The sequence below is a fragment of the Bemisia tabaci genome, chromosome 1 (genome assembly GCF_918797505.1).
Source record: "Bemisia tabaci chromosome 1, PGI_BMITA_v3".
In the NCBI taxonomy this organism is placed as follows: Eukaryota; Metazoa; Arthropoda; class Insecta; order Hemiptera; family Aleyrodidae; genus Bemisia; species Bemisia tabaci.
In genome coordinates, this window is record NC_092793.1 from 17,774,325 (window position 1) to 17,798,205 (window position 23,881).

General features: G+C 35.5%; 3 protein-coding genes across 3 annotated transcripts; 1 reads left to right on the forward strand and 2 right to left on the reverse strand.

Annotated features, from left to right (window-relative positions):
* Positions 1 to 270: 270 nt before the first annotated feature.
* LOC109034010 (uncharacterized) lies at positions 271 to 4,846 on the reverse strand. The gene is made up of 2 exons (XM_019046917.2): positions 4,620 to 4,846; positions 271 to 3,907 (listed from the first exon to the last, which is right to left on the reverse strand). Exon 2 carries the CDS (start codon positions 3,902 to 3,904, stop codon positions 3,095 to 3,097), a length of 810 nt encoding a protein of 269 aa, XP_018902462.2. The 5' UTR covers positions 3,905 to 3,907; positions 4,620 to 4,846; the 3' UTR covers positions 271 to 3,094.
* A 125-nt stretch (positions 4,847 to 4,971) lies between these two features.
* ICA69 (islet cell autoantigen 1-like protein) lies at positions 4,972 to 14,267 on the forward strand. The gene is made up of 9 exons (XM_019046918.2): positions 4,972 to 5,508; positions 6,333 to 6,583; positions 7,604 to 7,764; positions 9,239 to 9,400; positions 10,026 to 10,218; positions 12,042 to 12,126; positions 12,651 to 12,997; positions 13,454 to 13,500; positions 13,841 to 14,267. The coding sequence occupies exons 1-9, from the start codon at positions 5,486 to 5,488 to the stop codon at positions 13,934 to 13,936; spliced, it is 1,365 nt and encodes a 454-aa protein (XP_018902463.2). The 5' UTR covers positions 4,972 to 5,485; the 3' UTR covers positions 13,937 to 14,267.
* Positions 14,268 to 14,558: 291 nt separating this feature from the next.
* On the reverse strand, positions 14,559 to 22,159 carry LOC109034012 (coiled-coil domain-containing protein 124). The gene is made up of 5 exons (XM_019046919.2): positions 21,961 to 22,159; positions 20,692 to 20,862; positions 18,885 to 19,019; positions 17,203 to 17,357; positions 14,559 to 16,859 (listed from the first exon to the last, which is right to left on the reverse strand). The coding sequence occupies exons 2-5, from the start codon at positions 20,848 to 20,850 to the stop codon at positions 16,673 to 16,675; spliced, it is 636 nt and encodes a 211-aa protein (XP_018902464.2). The 5' UTR covers positions 20,851 to 20,862; positions 21,961 to 22,159; the 3' UTR covers positions 14,559 to 16,672.
* Positions 22,160 to 23,881: the final 1,722 nt, after the last annotated feature.

Here is a 23,881-nt window from a genome sequence, read left to right on the forward strand (position 1 = left end):
ATATTTTGAATGAATCTTCTGAATGAGATAGAAGAGAAAAGAAAAAATGATAGTTGGCTTATGGTCAAACCAAAGGAATAATTAAACTTCATAAATCATTCTTTGAGTCTACTAGGGTAGGCATCCTGTTTTAAACAGCAGTTTTTGATTCATATAATTTTCCGATGAACTCTCAAGGCCTGTTCCGTGTATAATAAAGCATCATCATCCCATTCATCATGGAGTATACAATTGTACATCCAGCTAAGGAAAAAATTAAGGGACCAAATATTTAGATTTTTATAATTGTATATTTACTGCTACTGTGTAACTCATATGTTTACATATAAATTAGGGGTAAAAAGTTTGACAGTAATATTGCATACTTAGAATGAGTAGGACAAAATACTTACACACTTATAAAACATTTTTAAATCACAAGGAAGAGATATACAGAAAATGACAGAAAGCCATGAAACTAAAGAATTGGTTGAGTGCTAGGTAGTTTAAGCCACCTGTTCTTTCCTTCGATTTCACTACAGCAGAGAAATTATTTTAAGACTAACTCAAGTGAGTGAAATACTCACAAAATTTTAAGAAAAGCTATCAGTTAGTTATTCCTTTTCAAAAAATAAAACATTAGCGGAAATATACGAGGCTGCAATCAAGGGTACACATTTTTTGACTTCCATAATTTATTCACAAGGTACACAGTGATCATGACCTACAAGCTGATAATTAAGGTTCTCTGTTGATAGGTGGGTACATTAATGAAAACATCCTCAACCTCTTTCTTAGCATTCAAAAAGAAACAAAATTTTTAATTGGTTGTAAAAAATACGGGTAAATGTATGAGAAAACAAACAGAAAAGATAACTTGGAAATTTTAGGGTATAAAATACAATACTTGCAAAGCACTATTTTGAAAACTTAAATAAAATAACAGTTCAAAACTTGACTATTACCCAAGTATTATAGATGCAAAGCAAGCATGAGATGGGAGCAGCAACTGCTAGATACAAAAGCGCTTACAGACACCAGGTAGTAAAGAAAATTTCCATTTATACAAAAACAAACAAAAAAATTAAGAAAAAGGAGAAAAAAAGTCTAGTCAGAAACGCAGGAATTAAAACCCTTCTGGCACCTGCTTCAAGAAATTCAAGTAGATTTGTTTAAAATTGTTTTAAAAAATTTAGATTTGCAGGATGAGTAAAATTTGACCTCATTACTGTTCAGAGAATACAACTGTTATAATTATCAAAAAAAATTCTATTTTTCTTTCTTTCTTGTGAAAAATTACTCTCCATAAACAAGAGAGACATGGCCTGTTTGGAGATTTTTTACAAGAATAAATATTTCCTTCTCTTGACAAGGTGAGGAAGAGATGGATATTAATTTCGGAGTGCCTGCATCCATTACATTAATGACTGATATGTTTCAATGAAAAATAAAAGACAGACAGATACCCAAGAGCGTGAATGCTTCTAGGCATTGTGGCTCTTTACTTTTTATGCTTTCGCTTTCAAAAGAGATTTACAATAACATAAAGAGAAAATTGCACAGTAATAATTTGTTTAAATTGATGAGATAAAAACTCAAAAAGTTTATCTGAAGCAATGAAGGCTCCCCTAAAAAAAATTAAAAAGGGATATGCAAAATCTACCCCTAAACTAACTTCGGAATGTATCTGGATAAATCTCCTTCTTTCTTGAAGCTGTTAAATGAATGAGCATTACATTGAATTGGCATTGATAATCTTACATATTCAAGTGTTTTCTCTGGTTTAGAATACTGGCTAGCTTTTTAATTCAACTTCTTACTTTTCCAACAAGAGCTCTATTCTGAGCGAAAAAATATTTTGGTATACTACAGAATCATAAAACACACTAATCTAATGATGATGCATTACATTTTCTCTTTTTATAAAGAGTCAATTGTTATAAATTAGATACATACGTACATTAAAACAAATAAAAATTATTTACAGTTCTTTCTTTTTCAAATAGGAACTTTTTGTGAGAAAAGGGGCACTTACAAATATTTATGCAGTAACATTCAGACCCATCTATAGAGTTTTGATCTACTAGTTATAATTGGTTTCTGGCAGTTTAAATAAACATAAGGCGCTTTAAAATTGAATTAATAATAGAATTGATCATGAGGTATTCAGAGAATGTTAAAAGATCAATATTTTTTCAAAACTTTGATTTAAACTTAAAAGCTAATTGCTGGCAGGGATTAAATAATTTCTTTATATCATCAATTAATTTTTTTAGAATACTGTTCAATCACTGAATTAAAACAAAGGCCCATAGCAGTACCTTTCACTTAAAAGGACAACTAGCAGTTTTGAGGGGCTAACAGAATGGAGGTGCGGAACACTAGTGAAAATACATAAAGAGGTAATCAGGAATAAAAGCTGGGACAGATTACATTGAAAAGAGACGTTGATTTTAAGATCCCTTATGCCCCATGGAAGTGCTTATTTTATTTTGCTAGCTCTATTACAAGAGTCCATATGTGTATTTTTTCCACTCTTTCCTATGAGGATAATATACCTGATTCAATTGAAAAAGTTAGCCTAAAAAATCATTAGGCATAACCACGAAAAGGCCTGAAAATGCTAGAAAGTTCTTGCAGAAGGAAAAAAATTGGCAGCAAGTCAAAAATTTTAAGAAGGGGAACTGTCACCTATAATCAGCACCACATTAATCATCCAGTTTCGCCAAAACAACCAGACTGGTGGGAGCAGTTACCTCTTGCTTTCTTGTCTCTGCTTCTTAGAAGATTTTCAACTCTGAATGACGGATGCTAACAGCTTTCAAGAGGGATTCATTTTAAGACATGTAGAATTTTGATTCTATATCATGAGTTTGACAAAAAGAGAGGCCAAAGCATATGGGTCTTTGCCAGTGAAAGTTAACATTTTATATGGTTATTGCCAACAAGAAAGAGAGGGTGTGCCTGTACCACTCATGCAACGAAAAATAATTCTTCTGTGCATAGGACCAAAAGAAACTGAAGTGGTACAAAATCCCCTGATCTCAATAGGTGAATGGTTTAGAACATGATGCGCCAAACGCACCAAAAAATGATAGGTGAAAGAAGCTCCAATTCACCTATTTTCATTTGCAAGATAAGTGCTAAGACCCTTCTTCTGAATTGCCACAGCGACAGCTTGCGCCAGGAAATCATGCTCCAGTACATTTTTATCTGAAGCATTACCAACGCTTTTGTCACACACGCTTTGGGTTTGATTTTCCGACGGTCTATCTGGGTAAGATAAAGTTGGTTGCGTAGCACGTGGTTCCATGATAGAGATATTGGAAGATCCTTGAGCTGAGGCTAGTTCATTTATTCGCCAACTGTTGGCTGCTACAGTATTTTCATCATTTTCAAATTCATACCAGCTCTTCAGTTGTGCAAGCCCTGTATCTTGCGCAGTGGACAGTTTTTCAGGGGTGTGAGAACTTGAGCTCATCCAGTCCTTTTGCTGAAGACCGTGTCTATGAATTGCCATTAGAACTGCCTCATCTTCTACGTGCTCATCTTGTTGATTCATTGGAAACATATCATTGAAGTCTTGGGCAAATGGGACGAATCCCATGTCCTCAATCACTTTGTTAATTGTGTTGTCAACGACTGCTTTTGCTATTTGTCGTGTCTGCCACTTGAATACAGGATAATTGCTTGAGGTGACGAGTCTCCCAACATTGAGACAGCCATGGGAGGCTCCATGGTCAGAGGTGCAGGGTGCTTCTCTATGACTTCTTGATGAGTTCTCTGAGGAAACAGTTTTGTCAGTCTTCAAGTTGGTATTACCTTGGATTTCCCACGAATAGCGGGCTTTTTTTTGAGGAGGGTCTTGAGAGTCATCACCATCGCGACTTGACGAAGCAGATCCTCCTCCTCCACTGTCTGCCATTACCTGCAAAAAGAGAACATGGTTTAACAATTTAGAAAATTTGGAAAGTAAAATAAAGGATTGAGTAATGAGTTGGACAAGCCATTCTCTTGTAAAACTCTCTCAGGCTAGAAGGAACTAAAACTTGGTTTTTTCGTCCAATTAAAAATCAAGATCAAACCATCAACAGAACCAATTCTATATTAGAATAGTATGTTCCTTGAGAAATAAAAACATAAATTAAAATTGTTATGTGAAGTAATTTGACAGCTTGACAATGGGTAAATAAAGCTCAATATGAGCCTGGCAAGATACATCAACAAATTATTTGCTGACACATTATAGGTTTGGGGCATGAGTTTCATTCCCTTTCGTTATGTCTTTGCTCTACATTTTAACAGTTCTTTTATTCTTATCTGCATAATTTTTATCCTCCAATCGTTCTTCTAGAGAGATAATCACTCAATTTCAACACAAGTTGTGCTTGTGATACTTTACTGGGACAAAGACACTATCATATAAGTCTCAAATTATTCCAATGACTTTGGTGATAGAGGAAGCTTTAGTATTCTTAGGCCACTTCCTAGAATTACGAATATAGTTAGCTTCCCAGAATCCTAGAAGCGCTTCTCAAAATGCTGTAAATTAAAATTCCGATAAGAGATGACAGGACAGGATCAATCTAAGGCGGAGAGGTAGCTAGTGCAAGTACAACAGAAACAGAGAAGAATCTTACCAGTTCAGGTCAAGTCACAGTCAAAATCACGAATACGGAAACTTATCGATGACATTCCAAACACATATTTATGAAAGCGAAGTATTAACAATAGGTATGCTCTGTTGAAAGCAGGCAATTTTAAAATTAAACTCCATTAATAAGTTGTGTGTAGAACGGACCCAAAAGAAATTCAAAGAAGATGGAAGATCAGCCAATGAGCCAAGTGACCAAATGTAAACATTGCGTCGCCATATTGATCCCAGTTTTTTATCTCTTGTGAGCAGTTGCATTTTGTCACCACCAGTCGCCTTTCTGGCGCTACGATCGTTACAAATCCCCCCCCCCCCCCCCTAACCGCAATGTTTACGTTCCAAATTTGATCCTTATCAATTATCACTCCATTTTTTAATCATGTACTTCACTTATTTCTCTTTCGTTGTCAATCGTCAAAAGTAATTTATCAGTGTTCTTCATTTTGACAGTTGTCAGCTGAGGAAAATACTCTATTTGTTGAAAAGTATGAACTTCGCATGTGTGGAAATTTGGCTTTCCCCTTTACCAAGTAAAAACGCGGCTCGCGTGCACGATCAGTTTTCTTTGTAAATTTCCTATCGTGGCGTTACCACCATCAGTTTTACAGTTGGGTAAATGTGTATTCCAGGCCAATACTGTCCAATCTTACTCTTTATATTTTATCAGCAGCAGTATTTGTCTCCTCGACGAACTGTAAATTCAGAGTAGGACACTGTCTTCACAAGCACATCTGCGGGTTTCGTAGTGCCAACTTATTACTTAATGTCAAAGACAACTGTGGTTAAGCCTTAAATTAATTTTCGAGTTACTGTCAAGTCCCAGGTGTTCTTAAGGTGTTATTTCACATAATCATGAGTTCTTCTAGATCTTCCTGGTAAGTTGAATAAATATTTCACTAGTTCATTATCCAAACAATATTGAGGTGTGTTTTCCTGTTAAAATTTACGGATTCATCAACATATGCTATAGTTTGCGTAAATGCAGCTTACTCTCATGAAATTAGTTTTGGTTCCTCAGCTATCATCTAATCATTGTTTAATTAAAGACCGCTAAACAAGTATCATAGCTATCATTCTATATTAGAACTTAACCTAACACCTTATATGCCGCAGCACACCACCATTTAGAGCATGGATGAGGTCACGAATGGTCCACATCCTCAGTTGTGCCTCAGAGTTTACAAATAGAAAAGTGTACTTCCTGTAAGCATTTGCCTACCTTGGATTCAGTGATAAAAGAGATTCAGTATTTCGAAAGTAACGGCCGTCGAGGACAATCTGGAAGAGTTGGAGAGCTTCAGAGAAACCTGGGAAGTTGGGAGAAAGGAAGGAAACTTTGTCATGGGTCAGAGAATTTTTTTGTTTGGAGTAAAGCCTGCACTGAGCAATTGCAGTGGGCACTGCTGTCTATAGTTATTACTCGTAGAAAGGTATCATCCAACATTTTTACTGTCAAAATTTAAAGTTTTGTAGATTGGGGAAAGGAAAGATATGACGAAAGTAACATCAACAACCTGAATGCATCAGTCATCATTCAGCCCACTGGCCAGAACGTATATTTCTTGCATTGTTGCATGATGCCATTTTCTGATGTGACTTTTGTCGGTATCTTTTCTTTCTCTAGTTCTAACTATCTCAATTTCACCTTGAAACTTAGTTTTGCTTACTGCTTACTCAGTTTTCTTTTTATTATTAACAGGCAACAAAACACAACCAACCACTGGTCTGAAACACATGGCCTGACGTCACAAGATTCTACAATTTCCAAAATGCAACACCAGTATTGGGTTACGAAACAAACTGTCTTCAGGAAACTTGGGAAGAAGGAAGATGAGTGCATCGTTTCCTCGGATGCGGAACTTGATGCTAAACTTGAGTTATTCAAATCCATCCAAGAAAGCTGTGCAGATCTCCTGAACATAATCGAGAAGTATCAGGAAAGAATTTGCAGTAAGTTTCCTTTTTCCCTCCACTCTCAATTTCTTTTAATGTGACTCTTATCAGAGATCCAGAAAATTTTAGGTAGCTGCTATCATGAAAACTTGAAAGCTTTTCTCTGTGCTGTTAGAAATCTTGGATAAAGTAATCTTCTACCACTCTATTTCAATTCTTTCCACTTCTTATATTTTCAGGAGGTAATCCTAAAATTTATCCAAAGTCTTCAAATTGGTTCCTCTGATTGACAAATCCTTTTAGGTAAAAATATTTGCCGTAACATCCTGCTTTTTCCAGTTTAGTGTAACCTTTTGTTTCCTTTAGGTGATGGTTTGATACTAATTCTCATTTTTTAACAAACCTTTTTTGAACTTGGAGGTTTCTGAAGTTCAGAAATACTATTTCAATCGGAATGCTTTTTAAACTATATTGCTTTGATTAATCTCTCCAAGTAAAAAGAGAGGAAAAAAAGCTTAATTGGCCTTTAGAGGAGGCATGAGTTTAAGCACTACACAAGATGTTCTCTCTCCAAAATTTCACAAGGGAAAAGATTTACACAACGAGAAGTCAGGAAATCAACTCTTGAACAAGATATAAGCACATATTTACAACAATTAACAATGGCCAGATGGCAAAAATACAAATGGTTTCATTTATGTACATATTCTAACTTCCACTTGGTCTGTGATAAAAGTACTTGTTAATAGAACTTGCTAAGTAATAGAATTCAGAAGTTCCCAAAACTTAACTTCTCATTAAGTGAATCGTTTTCTAGGAAACAATGCGACTTTTTATTCTAATTTAGAGCTTGTTTATATTGCGGTCTGTTATAAATGTAACCAGATATCATTAATCAGTCTTTTTTTCAAGAATTTCACTCCAGTAATCGAATAAATAAATCAACACTCTAACTTGGTTTTCATCATACTGGCAATATGAAATGCTGCATGCACCATGCAATTCATAACGGTTTTCCTTTTATGTTGTACTAACTTCTAACCAACTTATCTTTTTACGCATGCCTTTCCTCTCCAGCCCTGGCCCAAGAGGAAAATGCAATGGGCAGGTTTTTAAAAGAATCTGGGAAAAACGATAAGACTCGTGCGGGAGAAATGATGAATTGTGTTGGCAAAGCCCTTTCTTACTCAGGACAACAAAGAATTAATCTTCGCATGCCTTTACTTAGATTGTTCCAGGTTTGTCCTAAAAGCTAATACCCATCTCAATGTTCTAATTACCTAAGTTTGAAACAATGCTGCTTCGCTTCATCTACTCATTGTTCACTTTTGCCGGGAAAATGAAATCCCGAATGAGCTTGTGAAAGAGTCAAGTTCAGTTAACGGAACTAAACTCTTATCGGCAGTTTAACGTCTGATAGGCTGATAAGACTGATATAATAGCTTGTTATCACTTGTTACCTAGTTTGAATTTTAAGTATGGCAACGGCCTTTGTGATATTAATTTTGTTGTTACCCTGACGATGAGGCGTCCGCCTCGAAAAGCTTCGGTACTTTATTAATAAAATGTAAGTGTTTTTTGAAAACATTTTTTTGCATTATTTCTAGCACTCGGCTACCAACACAAACCCATATATACATAGTGCTACTACCTCCACACATTGCTTGACAATGTTCGCTGACTTAGTTTAACGTCAGTGAATTTATCACAGTCAAAATTACTCGGTGTAACCAAACTATCCTACTTATCTATTTTAAGATGCAACCAAACTGTCTACATATACTTGTGGTGCTGTTGAGTATACGCTTTTAGCCTTAGCTTTCCCTCTTTTTTCTGTAACCTTTTGATCCTTATGATCATCACTATGAGCTAATTTACTGCCGTGTTGAGGAAAAACGCTGTATGAGCTTTCAGACGTTGCCCTATTTTTTTTTTATAAAAAACTAATGTAATGGGAAAATTCTGAATATTTTTCTTTCAATTTTTTAGAAAATTTTCTTTTTAATTTTATCTAAAGTACCTCTCTGAATATTTCAAGAAAAAATATACATAACTTTCTTCCAAAACAATTTTTTTATGAGAGAAAATTTCGCAACATTTAAATGTTTACACAGCATTTTGTCCTAGCATGACAGTATAGCCGTTGTAAAATAAAACGGGCAACTCAATTTTTATTAGGTAACTTAATGAAAGTTACGCAAGAAACTTGCAGAATAAACAAGTAAAAATCTGGATTCTTCCCGGTCTAAATTTTTCAGTAATATCCTCTGTCTTCTTTTCACTTTATTGTATTAATCTTCATCAGCATGCTTAGTATTTAATTTTTCAAATGATATTATAGATATATATATTATTCAATTATATTTTTATTTTTTACTTTTATTTTTTTCACAATGGGGAACATAATCAATGAAATCTTGTGGACATTTCTACAAATCATTTTTCTGTTTGAAAAATATATTGTGAACACTTACAGCAATAATTTAAAAGGTTGTCTTATTTTTTTTTTCAAAAAACCGAAGAAAATTGGAAGGAAAATATTGAAAAACTGCAATGAAAAATCCTGATTTTCGCCATGGATTTGTAATAAATATGAAAATATCTCTAAAAACTTCAATGAGAAGAGGTCTGTATGTTCTCAGTTTCACCATCCATGAAACACTTATCGTTGAAAAATGTTATGTATTTGATGGGTTTTGTCTTGAATCCTAGGAAGTGGACACTTTCAGGCAGAGAGCAATCGAAGATACTTTACTGAATATTCAGGCTATGGAGAAAGTTCGCACCGAGTACAGGGCATCCCTGAGTTGGATGAAAAACATTTCCCAAGAACTAGATCCAGATACTTACAAGCAACTTGAAAAATTTAAAAAGGTAACTTTTTTTAATATTCATGGGACTGCCACTTCAGCCTGTTGGCTGCCGCCTGCGTGCTGTATTTGGCTGCAAAGTGGATGGGATAGCAGACTGGTTATGTGATACTCTTATGATAGGTACTAAATTATAGAGCAAAACAGGTTTTTTGAATCGCTCTGTGAGCAAGTCTCATTACCGGAAACTAAGAGAGAAGTGCCTGCAAATGATTAAATTGGAAAACGCTTGAGACAGTCTTAAACATTGCTAAATTCCGAGTGGATTTTAGATATTTTTGGTATGCTTAACACGATTTTTGTACGATACCTATTGACTTTTAAGGTCTACCAAGTTGGCTGTATCTCTTGCAAGCAACACTCATTATTCACTAACACGAACCATAACTCGAAATTTTGTCCCAGTGCTCTTGAAGACAATATGTAAAAAGTTTTTAACATCAATACAGAAAAAAGGTAAGTCAAAATAAAGTAAGAAGTACCCAGATAATTTTGACAAGATTTGCATTTTTTTCTTTATTCTTCTTAAAATTTTCAGTCTTCACTTCAAAACTCCTTTCCTCTGACTGAGCCACATTAGTTTTGTAAAAATAGCCATCGAACCTCATAAGTTTGTTTATTAATATCAGGTTCAAGAACATGTGAAGAGAAGTAAAATGAGATTTGATCGCATGAAGCTGGACTGTTTGCAGAAGATCGATCTCTTGGCAGCTGCTAGATGTAACATGTTTTCACATGCGCTTATACTGTATCAAAGTTCTCTTCTTCAGTTCACTGAGAAATCTGTCAACACTTTTTCAACCATTGCAGATAGCTTTAAAGGTGAGCCTTTTAATTTTAAATGAACTGCCAGTTCTAGGGATGGCAATTTCAAATCAATTATTCATTTTGAAATTACATTTTTCTGGCATAAACGATAAAAAAATTATCTCGATTTTCTGGTCAGTTCAGAATTAGGATACATTTTTATGGCAAACAGTGATTTTAGAGGCATATTACTGTGAGCATGATTATTAGATCATAAACATTTTTTCAGGAAAATTAAATAGAGTTTCCCTCCAAAACCGCCATTACTAGCTGATGCGACGACAAGACAAGTTTGATCATTAGACTACTGTTGCAGGAGGGCAAAAAATGTTTTTTCTCCCAACAATTGCAAATTCTTGAAAAATAAGCCTTCAAATTTTCCAATCTAAACTATAGGTAAAACTACCAACAATTAGAAAAAATGCTCGATTATTCAAAATATCACTTGAAATTTAAGAAGCGGATTATCCAAATTTTCCCTGATAGCTTGATCCGTCCTTCCATCCTGGGTCAACCGCACTCCCAAGTACTTAAAGTGCTCGCAGCCTTTGATCTGCTGCCCATCTTCCAACTCAATGCTTTGCTGATCACCGCCAAAAGTCATCTTCTCAGATTTGGATATGCTGACTTCCAAACCCCACTTCCGATACTCTTCTACTAACTTGCGCATCATGTACTCCGCGTCATCTTGGTCTTGAGCAACCACCACCTGGTCATCAGCAAAGCACAGAGTGAACAGAGTTTCAAGAACAAAGGGGAAACACCGACCGAACAGGCAGAACCGACAGAAGGGGGAACAAGGGAAAGGAACACCTTAGCAAGGAAGGCTATAGCGATGTTAAATGGAATCCTCTGGGATCAGCGGATTTCCAAAGATAACAAGAGGAGGATATACAACGCTGTAGTTAAAAGTATATTAACATACGGATGTGAAGTTTGGCAGCTGAAGAAACGGACACAGGATATGCTAAGAGCAACGGAGATGGATTTCTGGAGAAGGTCGGCAGGAATTTCTAGGAGAGATCGGGTCCGTAATGATAGAGTGCGTCAGATAATGGAAGTCGAAAATGACATCGTGTTCGACGTCATGACCAAACAACTTGTTTGGTATGGTCATGTCAATAGGATGACGGAAGAGAGGCTGCCAAAAAAGATGCTTGATTGGGTTCCTCCTGGGAGGAGACGTAGGGGACGCCCAGTGAGAGGTTGGCGACAGGGGGTGTTAAATGAGATGAGAGACTGTCAACTCCCTGATGACCTGTGGGAAGACCAAGCTTTGTGGCGATTAGGCGTCGTAAAGCGCCAAAGAGCGCTGTAAAAGCGACTCATATATATATATTATCCAAATTTTTTTTTACCTTGTCAAGTGGGACTCGTAATACAGAAGCCTATGATTCCATACATTTTGAATTCTTGGGCTTCTACAAATGCGCTGGTTTTAAGAATTATGGCTCAATAACTGAGCTTTTTATGAAGGACGGCAAGTGACAATACTTGTTGTTTGCTTTATTTCTATCTATGATAAAACAAAAGTGGAAAAAAACCCAAGTGAGCACTGCGGCAGTTGATGCGAACATCCATCCTGCGATTCAGGGAGCGGTGTCTCTGTTGATTTTGGTCATAGATTAACGTTTCGCCAGGTCTCAAGGATATACTATTTTAAGAATATAAACTATCTATATATTCTATAAAATCCACATTTTCTTGCTCTGTTGACAAAAGGATTAAACTACGCTCCCGAGTAAATACTCCTGCTTATACCACAGTATGCTTTCCAAGGCTAGCATGCAGGAACATTCACATTGAACTTAATTATTTGTTTCTTCTCTTTCCAACAGGTCACCAGCATTACGATTTTTGTGTTGTTAAAGAGTTAGCTGAATTGAATGCTGCATCAGTTGAACCAGAGAAAGATGATGAAAAGTAAGCGTTTATTTACTTACCTCCGAAAGTCCCCTCACCATATTCTGAAACGGCTCTTATTTCTTTATGGATTTTTGAAGGCCTCATTATCATCAGTTACAAAAGACCGAAACTTTGAGATCAAATCATTTTTATATTTTATTGTGAAATGGACACTGAAGCATTCCAAAGCATGCATGAAACGAATTGTAAAATCTGAAACTTGACATGAATTTTTAAAACCAATTACGTAAACCAAAAATTGTTTAAAAAAAGAAAACCATTAACCAAGCATGACCTCTGATTTTTCAACTCGCAACATCTATTATTTTAACTCAAAAACACGTTTTTTTAAAAACATTTATGGATAAATATCTTTAGGTGTTCAAATGTTTTCAGAAAGTAACACTTGGTGGCAGTTGTAAGTAAATGTACATATATTTTGCGGTCAAATTTAAACATTTCCATTAAATTTATTTATTTTTGCAAGTTTGAAAAAAATGCTTACTTGGATAAAAAACATAACTCCTGTCTTAAATTTTCAGACTGCTCGAGTTTGAAGATCTGATGGCTGATCAGAAAAGAAGTCCAGATCAATCTACACCGAAAACAGAGAAAGAATTACTAAAAGCGGACCTAAGCAAAGATACATCAAACCAGCTCCAAGAATCCCAGTTTACGAGTGGTATCGCTGACCTGATATCAACTGAAGAAGCAACTGAACAATCAGACAAACTCTCAGAAACAGACTCCACAACTCTCCTCACCAATTTGTTCTCAAATATGTCAACCTCAAAACAAAACACAGCATCCTCTCTGTTTCTACCATCACAGCTAATGCAAGCTAGTAATCAAAGTCTGTTTTCTTCCTTGCCTCCATCCTCTGAAAAAGGTAAAATATATATTGTCTATAAATTAAAAAAGGGTTTTGAACATTTCCTCTCCCTAGATTTTGCTGGTTCTCAAGGTAAAGTTCCGTAATTTCTTCAGTTGTAAGATTGTCTGAAAGTTTAAAAACACGCCAGATAACTCAAAATAATGCCCAATATTTTGAAAAGAAGGCAAAGGTCCCCCAAACTTTCCCTGCCTCTTTTAAACTCATGGTGCTGCATTTTTTGGAACCTCAAATTTAAATAAAAGTTAGAGTTTCAATTCATCAGTCTTAATTGGATGTTTCTCCACATTGATCCTGGAGAAATATGAAATGCACGGAGAAATTGTTTTGAGGCTTGTTTTGTTCCATTAAGAGCTCATTCTTCTTGTAAGCACGGTTGTTATGTCTCAATCGGAACAGGTTTAGATTCCTCAATACTTTTTTAGTCACATATCTTTTTCTATTCCTCTCTAGGTAAAGAGGCAGCAGCAAGCAAACCATCGAACGCATCTTTTGATCAGGTATGTCTCTATTTCATATAAAATTGCTAAAATAATCCCTACAAAGGATTTTTATACCAGACCTTAAAATTTTGTTAGAAACTTTACATTTTGTCTAAGTCCCTTAAAGCCTCTAATTTCCCATACTTCCTGTTTTTATTCTCCAGGAAATTTAAAGTCTTCGCGAAAAATCTTTGAGATGAAGGAACCAACCATGACTGAAGTGTAAGTGAGTGTAGATGGAACAGGGAAAAGTCTTTTCCTTGTTGAAGGGCCAAGGATTTTCATTTAGCAGAACATTATTGACATTTCCAATAAACTGTACAAAAACAGAACTAACTGTACTTCAATTTGGTTGCAGAATAAGAAACCATGGTATGACCTATTTGCTGAGCTAGACCCTTTGGCAAATCCGGATGCAATTGGGAAAACAGGCGATCAGGAACGGAACTGCTAAGTATCGAAAATCATCTTCTGTAACATTTACTTAATCTCATGTATAAAATTTGTCTTGCATTGGTTTGAAATTGAAAGACAATATTTGCCGCAAGTGTTTATGCATTTTTTTGTCAAATTAAATCTCCAAAATTTTTGATGTGGAGAGTTGATTTATTGAAGATAAGTGCAAAAGTGTTTGCACACAAAAAAGCTTAACGTATATTAAATGTTATATTCTGAGACTGAAGCCTTTAGTGTAAGATTCAGTTCTTTTAGATTAATGTCTTATTTTTATTTTATTGATGCACAGAACTCTCTCTTTTTTCTTAATTAAATTTTTCAAATAAAAAGTTTGTTTTTATTTTGTCCAGTTGTGTGCCCTGATGAAAATTTTGGTACTAACACTAAGCCTAGCTCATATAGTTGGAAAAATTAGCATTGAAATAGTGGCACAAAGGAATCGCGATAAATTGGACAATCATGAGAACGGCAATTTTGTAAGCCTTAAGCAAACCTCTAAGTAATGATACTTTTTTCATAACATTTTTCCCAAAAAATTCAAATTGTCGGAAATTTACAATTATTCTGTCTGCAATAAAATTGGAGTGAAAACAATTTAGGAAACAAACGAGGAAGAAAGATTTTCTTTGCATGGTTACACATTCCAATTTTATTTAAAATTTGAACTTGAAAAATAAAAAATTAAAAACTTATAACATTACAAAAAGAAACCGAGAAGAAAACCAGAAAAATTACGGTCCCATCAAAGGGATCAATTTTTTCGTTGGTGATGGATTTAATATTCTTTCAAGTTGGTCACTGGACAAGGTACAGACTTCATTTGTGAATTTCCAAAGAAGGATTCAATCATCCAGTCACTTTATATTGCTATACTATCATCACTGTGAAATGAGGAAACAAGAGCATATCCCTACAGACTGTGGGTCTGTCCCAACCAAGAGATACAACCAAGATTTTCTGTTGGTGAAATCTCCTAAAAGCCACGACAGACACACTGCAAAGTCTGAAATCCACTCCTTAGCACAAAATCTATGTGGTTCCACGCTTTTCCAAATTTCCTGCGTTCGGAGGCAGTCTTGCAAACAGTTATAAAATTCCTTTACATATGATACCCTATTGATTTAAAACTTGTTTTTGTAACAAAAGAAAAGATGAAACAATTGAAGGTATACTAAAGAAATAGTTTGCGAGATTGTTTGATTATTTGGATCAGGTTTTCTTACTTATGTCTCTTTCTAGCAAACCTGGTCACCAGTGACTTCGAGAAATTGTCCGCAGGAAATTTGAAAAGCGTATATCAAACATCGCAAATTACACACCAAAGAGTTGATAGTAGACTTTTTTTATGGGTCCATTGTGATTTTCGTGTGACTTCACCTGTAGATGGTTTGTTCACTTGACTGTATCTCTTGGGTGCAACAAGTCCATTGCTGTATGCAGAAAATTACACAGGCAGCAGTAAATATTCTATAAATATTCCATTGAAATAGTGCAATTTTGAAATACCTCAGAATATCCTCCCTCAGCTGGCTGTGGTTACGCATTGCTAGAGACATCTGAAAAATACCTGATAAAACTACCTCTGCAGAAAAAGTACAAAAAAACCATAAAACGTTCTCTTCCTGACAGAGTCATCTGTATCATAAATTTGAAAAAAATCATTAAAGAGCCACTTCTGTCACCAGCAGTAACTTTTATTTGACTATTGAATGCTGATTAGACTTCCCGAGTATCAAAAAACATGTAAAACGGCATTTTTCCAACAGATGAGATTCATAGATTTTTCTAACCTTTTTAACATAGAAAGATTTCTCACTGAACATCCATTCTCAAATGGTATGCTCATACCTTGCTTTCTTCACAATTTTGAGAGAATGAATAAATGATGAACGAGTTAATTTTGAATGCTGCATTTTAGGTTCTAAAAACAGTAATATTTTTTTCAATGACAGTTTTTAGGATTTAAACTGTAGCACTAGGTACAGCAGGGTGCACAATTTTAAGAGGAAAGCCTGAGCTATGTGTGAAGGTGTATTTTACAGGTCATTTATACCAATAACCAGCAGGTGTTCATAGGATATCCTGACTTACCTCAAAAATGTACAAAGGATATTCCTGGAAGGATTCATAGAATATTCTATGTATATCCTACTTTTGACCATTTCGACACATTTTTATCTTTAATAACTTTATCTTGATACCCATACAATGTGCATTACCTACAAGTAAATTAAAGACAGCAACAGACTGATCAATTAAATCCAGTCTTGGTTACGTAGATGAAAATTAGTTGATTTTTCTTATTCTGCCAAGTGTTTCAATCATGCTACAAACTTGTTAGTGAGGACAGGGCGAAAAGTGGAAAACATTTATACATTTCATAGTTTTCCATCTTCCAGTTTAGTCTAGTTTCAATTGAAAAATATTGCAATTGAAAGGAGCATTTAAACTTTAAGTCTATTAAAGGTTTCAGGATGTACAAGTTCAAGAAATAAAAAAAAAAGTGAAGCTACTGAGAGAAGTAGCATGCAAAGATGTTCCCTTAAGATTTAGTCTCTTTCATTGAGAAGTATAAAATCTCGACACCGAAGAGAGAAAATTGCATTTCCTCAACGTCCTCCATTTCAAACAGACGTTCTGAAAAAAAGACTTCGAGTTGACAGCTGGTTTTGATCACCTGTGAAATATCTGAGAAACATCCACAGTTCTGTCAGTACATATGATATCACTCTCTTTACGAAGTTTGGTTCAACGGATTCTCAGGAGACTTGGACCATTCCTTAAATAAAACTTGCTTCAGTTGTGACAGACGTAAAGTAGGATGTTCAGCTTTGATTCTTGCCATATTAGCTTCTTCAAAAGCAGCATATGCAGCTTTTAATCGCCTCTCAGGATGTTTGTCCACAGGCGTTTCTTTCAAGCTGAAAATTCAAAATTTATTTGAAATCAAAATCCCTTAACCATAAAACATCATTGGGGGGCATTTAATGACTCATCCTTAAGAAACTCATTTTGAGATTGAGAAAAAGAACTGATTTTATGATTTTTCCTTCTAATACATAGACTAAATTTTAAATAATTTTCAACTTTAGTAGAATAAAGAGCTTTAACAATGGCAGATATGACAAGGGAAAGGATCCCCTTGAGAAAAGGTCATTTTCAATGCTTGTTCCAGCATAAAACGAGATTGAGCTATAACCACTGGGAAATAATATTTGCGAACTAAAGACTACCATAGCAGATAATTATATAAAAAAGACAAACCTTAAAACACTTATGGCTTCATCTATTGTTCTAGCCTCTGCTCCTTCAACTTGCAAATGGTTTATATTTTCTTCTAGGGGTACATTTACATGGGTCTGCACATTTTTGCTAGATGACAATTTACTAAGTGCAGCTGCTCGTTTTTCATTCTCCGCCTGTAAAATTTCAATTAGGACAAGTGATTGAATTTTTTTCTTAGAGATATTAGTTATGAGGTCGGGAAAAAAAAAACTTTGGGTGAACGTTCACAATTAAATGGCTTGCTTCCACAATTGTCTTACTTTATTTTGACATTTCAGTTTTCCTTTATACACTTTAATTTTTGAAAAAAATATCAGCCAACATATTTGCAGGGAGCATGCCATGATTAAACGTTCTACTCTTACAGAGAAAATACTGAGAAATCATCGAATTAATATCTTTGTTATCTATCTTTTTACTGAAGAAAATATCGTATTCCAGATTGTAAAATCCGAAACTAAACGTGAACAGTCCGCAACTACTTTCACTTTGCAACTGACACTCCACCCTTCAGCACTCGCATTCATGTGGATTTGCCTCTTCCCCTCCCTGCTTGTTGTGCGCTTACTCGCGCAGCTTCTCCTTCTTGTATAGAGCCCCTCCACCCTCACTTGGACACTGCCTCCACTCATTCGCATCCCATTCTCTTCATTAACATTGCTATGACCACTTAATTAGTATTTTCTGTTCTTTTTGACTTCCTATCCTTCCTCTTTCCTATCATTATTTTTTTAACTGCTTGGTATTTTTTTAAAGCTAGTTTCTTTTCTTTTTTTATGCATTAGGACAGAATACAGTTTCTGGGTCTTCAAAATTGAGGCCATTGCTGGAGTGAACACCTAGAGCTGACGATATAGTTTTCATAAAATAGTATGTGAAGTGTTAATTATTAGATCTGCCTAAATTTGCAAGTTAAGAAAATTGCAAAATTATTTTTTTATGATTGGTGTTACTATTTACCCGACCCACTGTACATTTTGGAAAATATTTCGGTTTCTTGTTGATTTGAAGAATGTTGTTTCCTCCAACTTTAGGTCCTAAGGTAAAATAGCTGATAAATTGATTAAAAAATACAATTGATGTGACTGTCTTACAAGGTCATTTAACACAAAAAGAAGGCAACCTGTACTAATGCTGTGTCTTCCAAAAATAGAAACTAGAGAGAATTAAGATTTTTTTGGATAGAGCGCTGGAGACAAATTTCGATCTTATTTACCTACCATATTGGTCCTTGGTAGCCCTCTCAAGTGCTTAAGTCATCAAACTGGCCAGCAGCCTGATTATTGAAACTATATTGGCCTGACAAGAAGAGACATAGGGGCCGTCCTCAAAGAACGTAATTAACGCGATTTTTGGCATTTTTGACCCCTCTCCCCCTTATAATAATTTTGTGATGTAGGTTCCCTTCCTTTAACACGTAAACACAAAAGTGGTGTAACGCTCTCCTTGATCCCCCTCCCCCCTGGAGCATTATGTAATTTAGGGATAGCCCCACAGCCCTATCTTAACTAATAAAATATATTGCATTTCGATATCTTATCAGACTGCTTTAAGCTTTCAATAAACAGCCCGCAGGATATCAGCTGACAAAGACCACCTCCTCTCGAAACCCAAAAACAGAAAAAACAAGATGTAAAGAGAAGAGACTCCAAAAATTATACCTGTATCTGAGCTTGGGTGATTTTGGCTAGAGGCTCCTTGCCAGTTGTCTTGATTGATTTAATCTCTTGTTCTAAGATTGACTTTTTCTCTTGTTTCTTTTCTAACTGTTCCATTTTCTTCTTTTCTTTACTTTCCTGCAATGACAGAATAAAATGCATAAATATTATGATGATTTATGACAGTGTTTTATGCTGTTCAAGATTTTGGAGGATGCTAAGCTGGGCTCACTGACAAGTGTGATCTACGGATGAGGTCTAAAAGACCGGAACTGGTATAGATCTGTAGATTGAATGAATTTACCTTGTTTTTTCCTGATGTTTTGTTACGTAAAAAAGAAAGGAAAAAACAAGGTAAATTCATTCAATCTATTAAAATGAATCCTGATCAAGTAAAACTCTCACAACATTGTATAAATCTCTTGGCGAGACCCTGGATTAATATTCCAATACATCTACCTAAGCTGAACACTCTCCTCATCTCAGACTAGCATGACGCTGCAAATTTTTATCAAACTTTCTTTTGTTGAGAAAATAATTTTTGAAATTTAGATGAAAAAAATTGGGACTTACAAAGGCTACAGTATAGATTTGTGTCCCCCACAATCCAAAATCAAAATTAATTTACGCCATACAGAGGGTTAAGAACTTGGGATCTTCATGTCTTTACATACAGAAGATGAATTGAACTTTTATTCAACTCCCTATTGACTCTTTTTAGGGGGGGGGAGGGATCTTTTGAATTAGTTTTACCTTTTGGCAGGATAGATACAATTAGGAGAAATTTAGGATATACTTTTTTTAAATTTTTTAATGAGTTAAATGTTTTGGAGAGAGCCCTCTATTTCAATAAATTCTGTTCCTTTCCCTCTTAATTTTAGTTATTCATTCATACTTTGTTTTTCCTCTGCATCTGCAATTTAACTTTTTGGAGAGAATATTCGCTAAGCTCATCACTTTTTTCAATGCCTTGGAAAGAGCCCTCCACTCCAATTAATTCTGCTTACTTTCCTCTTAATTTGACAATTAATTAAGTTACCACTTGTTATAGTTATTCACTCATACTTTGTTTTTCTTCTGCATCTACAACTTCACTTTTTTTTTTTTTTTTTTGTTTTTTGTTTTTGTCGTAAATTTTTCTCTTACTATAGAGCCTTAAAAATATCATTTTTTGTTCTGTCAGGCTATGCCAACCATTGTTTAGTTATTTTCTTGTTGTTTATCTTATTTGGTTTAGTAACATATGCCACACAAGCTCACTTTTGGCATATGGAGCTGTTTTGTTTTACTTTTGTAAATTTAAATTTTTGAAATAAATAAATCTTGAATCTTGAATCTTTTAAATTTATTTATTTTGTATTTCACTACTGGTCATTACGAGCTTCATAGAACAACTCACCCTCATCAGACTTATAAATGAAACACGCCATAATTTTGGACAAATTTTGAGAGAACATTAATACCTATTGAAAATGTGATCTTGTGCAATCTAACGATGCGTCAAAAACAAATTTCCATAGTATGCTCCTTTTTCAAAAACAATAGCTGTTTGTTCGCAGTCCATGCATTAAAGAAAACAATTAATCACTTTTGAAATGTAAGCTCGGTTAATTTTAGTTGGCTGTAGATCTTAATAACGTGAATCAGTTCCTGATGAAAAGAAGGCAGCAAAATGCAGGCAACCTGTCAGCAGCAAATAAGTAAATCTGCCCCTGTATTCATTCACTTAGATAAAACTGTGTAATAATAGATACACAGAAATAAGTTGTAATTTATGTAATACAAAAATCATTGACTGATATTTACTGACCTTTCGCTGCTGTTTCCGTTGAACATGTTTATCATCATCCTTCCAGAGCTCGTCCTCAATTTGCTTCTTCTTAATCGCTTCTTTTTCTTCAGAGGCTTGTGCTTTTCGAGCTCTGGCTGCAGCTGCCTTGCTATTTTCACCGACAAACTTCTTCGGCATTACTTCCAATTACTGAAATCATGATGGGAAAATTTTCAGACTTCAATACCTGCTGTGCATTGCAAGAACTGCCAACTCATGAGTGACAGCTCATTTTGTGAGTGGTTTGGGCCTCAACAAATTATTGGAAAATGATGAATACTTTAAGAGTAAATGACATGGCTTTGAGTAATTGTTCAGTGATGCATTTTTGGGTACTGAGGATTTTATTAATATTGGGTTATTGCAGCTCTCTTTTCTAGTTTTTTCCTAGAGAAGAGTTCCTAGTTTTTCTTTCATTTTTGGGCTTCAGTGAGAAAATTTAACAAATGATCACCTAGGTTAATGGTGCGCTCTCAAAGAAAACTTTGAGATGGAGTTATCCAATGCCAAACAGTTGGTTTCCTTAGACTCCAGTTGAATCAAACGATGATGAGCGAGGTTTATGTATAAATGCCCGACAATTATATAGAAAACTCAACCATCTGATGAGGCCAATCGGACTGTTGAGTTGCGTTCAGTAAACAGAAGAATCAACGATATCGGATAAGTTTCCTGCACCTAGGTACCAGGAAATGATGGAGGTTTTTGGAAAATTCCAGAGGCTCGGGACTTATAGCACCTTTGCTAAACAGTTGTAAAGCTATAGGGAGCAAGTATGCCAGACCATCACTTTGACACCATCAATGTAATCTGACATCCGATTGATTTGACGAAGCAACCAACTGAGTGATGATACGTGTTCTAGTGGGTAGCCTTTATTCGCCAAGACTTATCAGCTCAATGAATGGATAAACATGTCTTAGTCAGTTGGTCATAGCAATCAATATTGCTGAGTGATGGCAGCAAACTGCAACTGACAGTGAAAAGAATAAGCAGTCTCAACTGTCAAACAGTAAAAGTAGATTGGTCTCAATGGCTACTGCGTACTGATGTTAATTCATATGGAAGTAATTTTTACGAAATGGAGAAAGCTTAAAGGACGTTCCTTGGTACAGCAGACTAATTGATTACAAGCTAATAGTCTTCAGATTTGAAATATTGTATTGTCGAATAAAATTCTCGGGCAGAGGTTTAGACGAACCTACCTTTAAAACTCAGAAACCTATAATAACCCAAAATATTACTTACTTGTTGACAGTGCTTCAATTTGAGTTGAGTAGAATAAGTACTTATAGTTGATAAGATGTAACAATTATAAAACTGAATTCAAAATGAATTTACATGAAGAAATCTTGTGCAGCATTACTTTCGCAAATCCACAATTGTAATGATTGGCGAATTGGAGGTTCAAAATCTAATCTATTATGATCTATTATCACTAAGTACTCAAACTAACTAACCTAAAATGAAAATGAATCATGAATCAAAACAAACGTTGCCATGCTGAAAACAACACAATATTGCATTCTCCCGCGAGAGCGCGCCGCCGCCGCCGCCGGTCCGGTCGGCGGCGTCAAATGGATGTGAGCGCTAGCGCCTACAAGACTGTATGAATACTTCTCGCACTGCACCAAACGCAGTGCGCACTGCGCAGTCGGTCTACTGGCGTGAAACGCATATTAGCGCTTACAGAACTGTAGGAATACTTCGACAATGTACTATCGGGTGATAAATATCGGATAGTATCTAATTTTTATCGGATACCTAAAAAGAAAATAGGACGAGCGAAATTATCGCGTCGAAAGTTTCGATGCTTTTATTTGAGTTTGAGATCATCACGGAAAAGTCGCGGAACCTTCTCAGAAAAACGGTGTTTGACTTTTAAAAACATTGTTTAAAAATAAAACATGAAAGTACTCCGAGCCCAGCTAACATACGGTTAGGCGCGGCGTCACTGGAACCTACACGCAAAACAGCGCGACGATGCGCTATGGTTTCGCCGACAACCTGTTCTGCCGTGCTAAAAGGAGTAACGCCGTATGAGCCTTCAGGAGTTGCCAAATTTTCTTTCTCAAATCGTTAGATTCCCAGAAAATATATGAATATTTCTCTTCCATTTTTAGGAGGATTTCGTTCGCAATTCGATCTAAAAATTCTAAAAATTGCAAGGAAAAATACTCATATAACCTTGGTGCATTACGCACTGCGTATAACAGCCGCAACTCTCAGGCAATGTGCCGTTACTGCTTTTACAATTTGAGGTACGCAAAAACCAAGGAAATCCTTTCCCCTGCCACTAAATCGTCAATTATTTCAGCTGGGATTGATCACTCACTTGCCCAAAAAATCAAATTTTGGATCCATCATCTTTGGGCCCAATGTACTGGCGGAAAACTTCAAAATTCGAAAAAAAATACTCTTGCTTTTCTGCTCATTACTTCATAGAGCGCTTATTTTCGCTGGGACGACTCGATCCGACAACTTTTTCAAGAATTGCTGTACCCAAGCGTAGCGGCCAGAGGAATAGCCCCCTAGTTTTCTTATATCAGGATATTCGATTCCACTTCTACATCGAGTGAGACAGCGTGACAATATACGAGCACTGCTCCGTGGGCTATAGAATGACAACGGAGCACCTTTAATTTTTAGTATGCAACATGGATGTCCATGCAGCACGAATAGTTGGATAAGGGCGTTATTGCCAATATCACTGTTTTATACTCGAAGGTCAATACTGAAGCGTTAAGGAAAAATGTCATATATATGGTTATTGATTATTTCGAGAATATTCTTTGAAATTTTCGAGTGAGCGTATCCAGTATTATTATCTTATAAAAGTTGAAGAGTGAGCGAAACTTCGTAAAAAGATTTTTAAAATCTTAGATTCCTTATTTTCAAAACCAGACATAAAAAACCATTTTTTCACTATTCAAAAAATGTCCACCGGTACCAAACCGCAAATGCCCAAATTGTTCTCTAAAAATGCGCTTAAAAACATTTTTTTTTTTTTTTTTTTTATCCCCTGCAGGTAAAAATTGGCGATAGGAGCTGCGTTTCAAAATACCATAGGAGTTTTTACAGCCGACTGAAGAGGGCGATAGAAAATCTTATAGCTGGCTGTAGAAAGTGGAAAAAATCATACGACCGGGCTACACGAAGCGATAAAAAA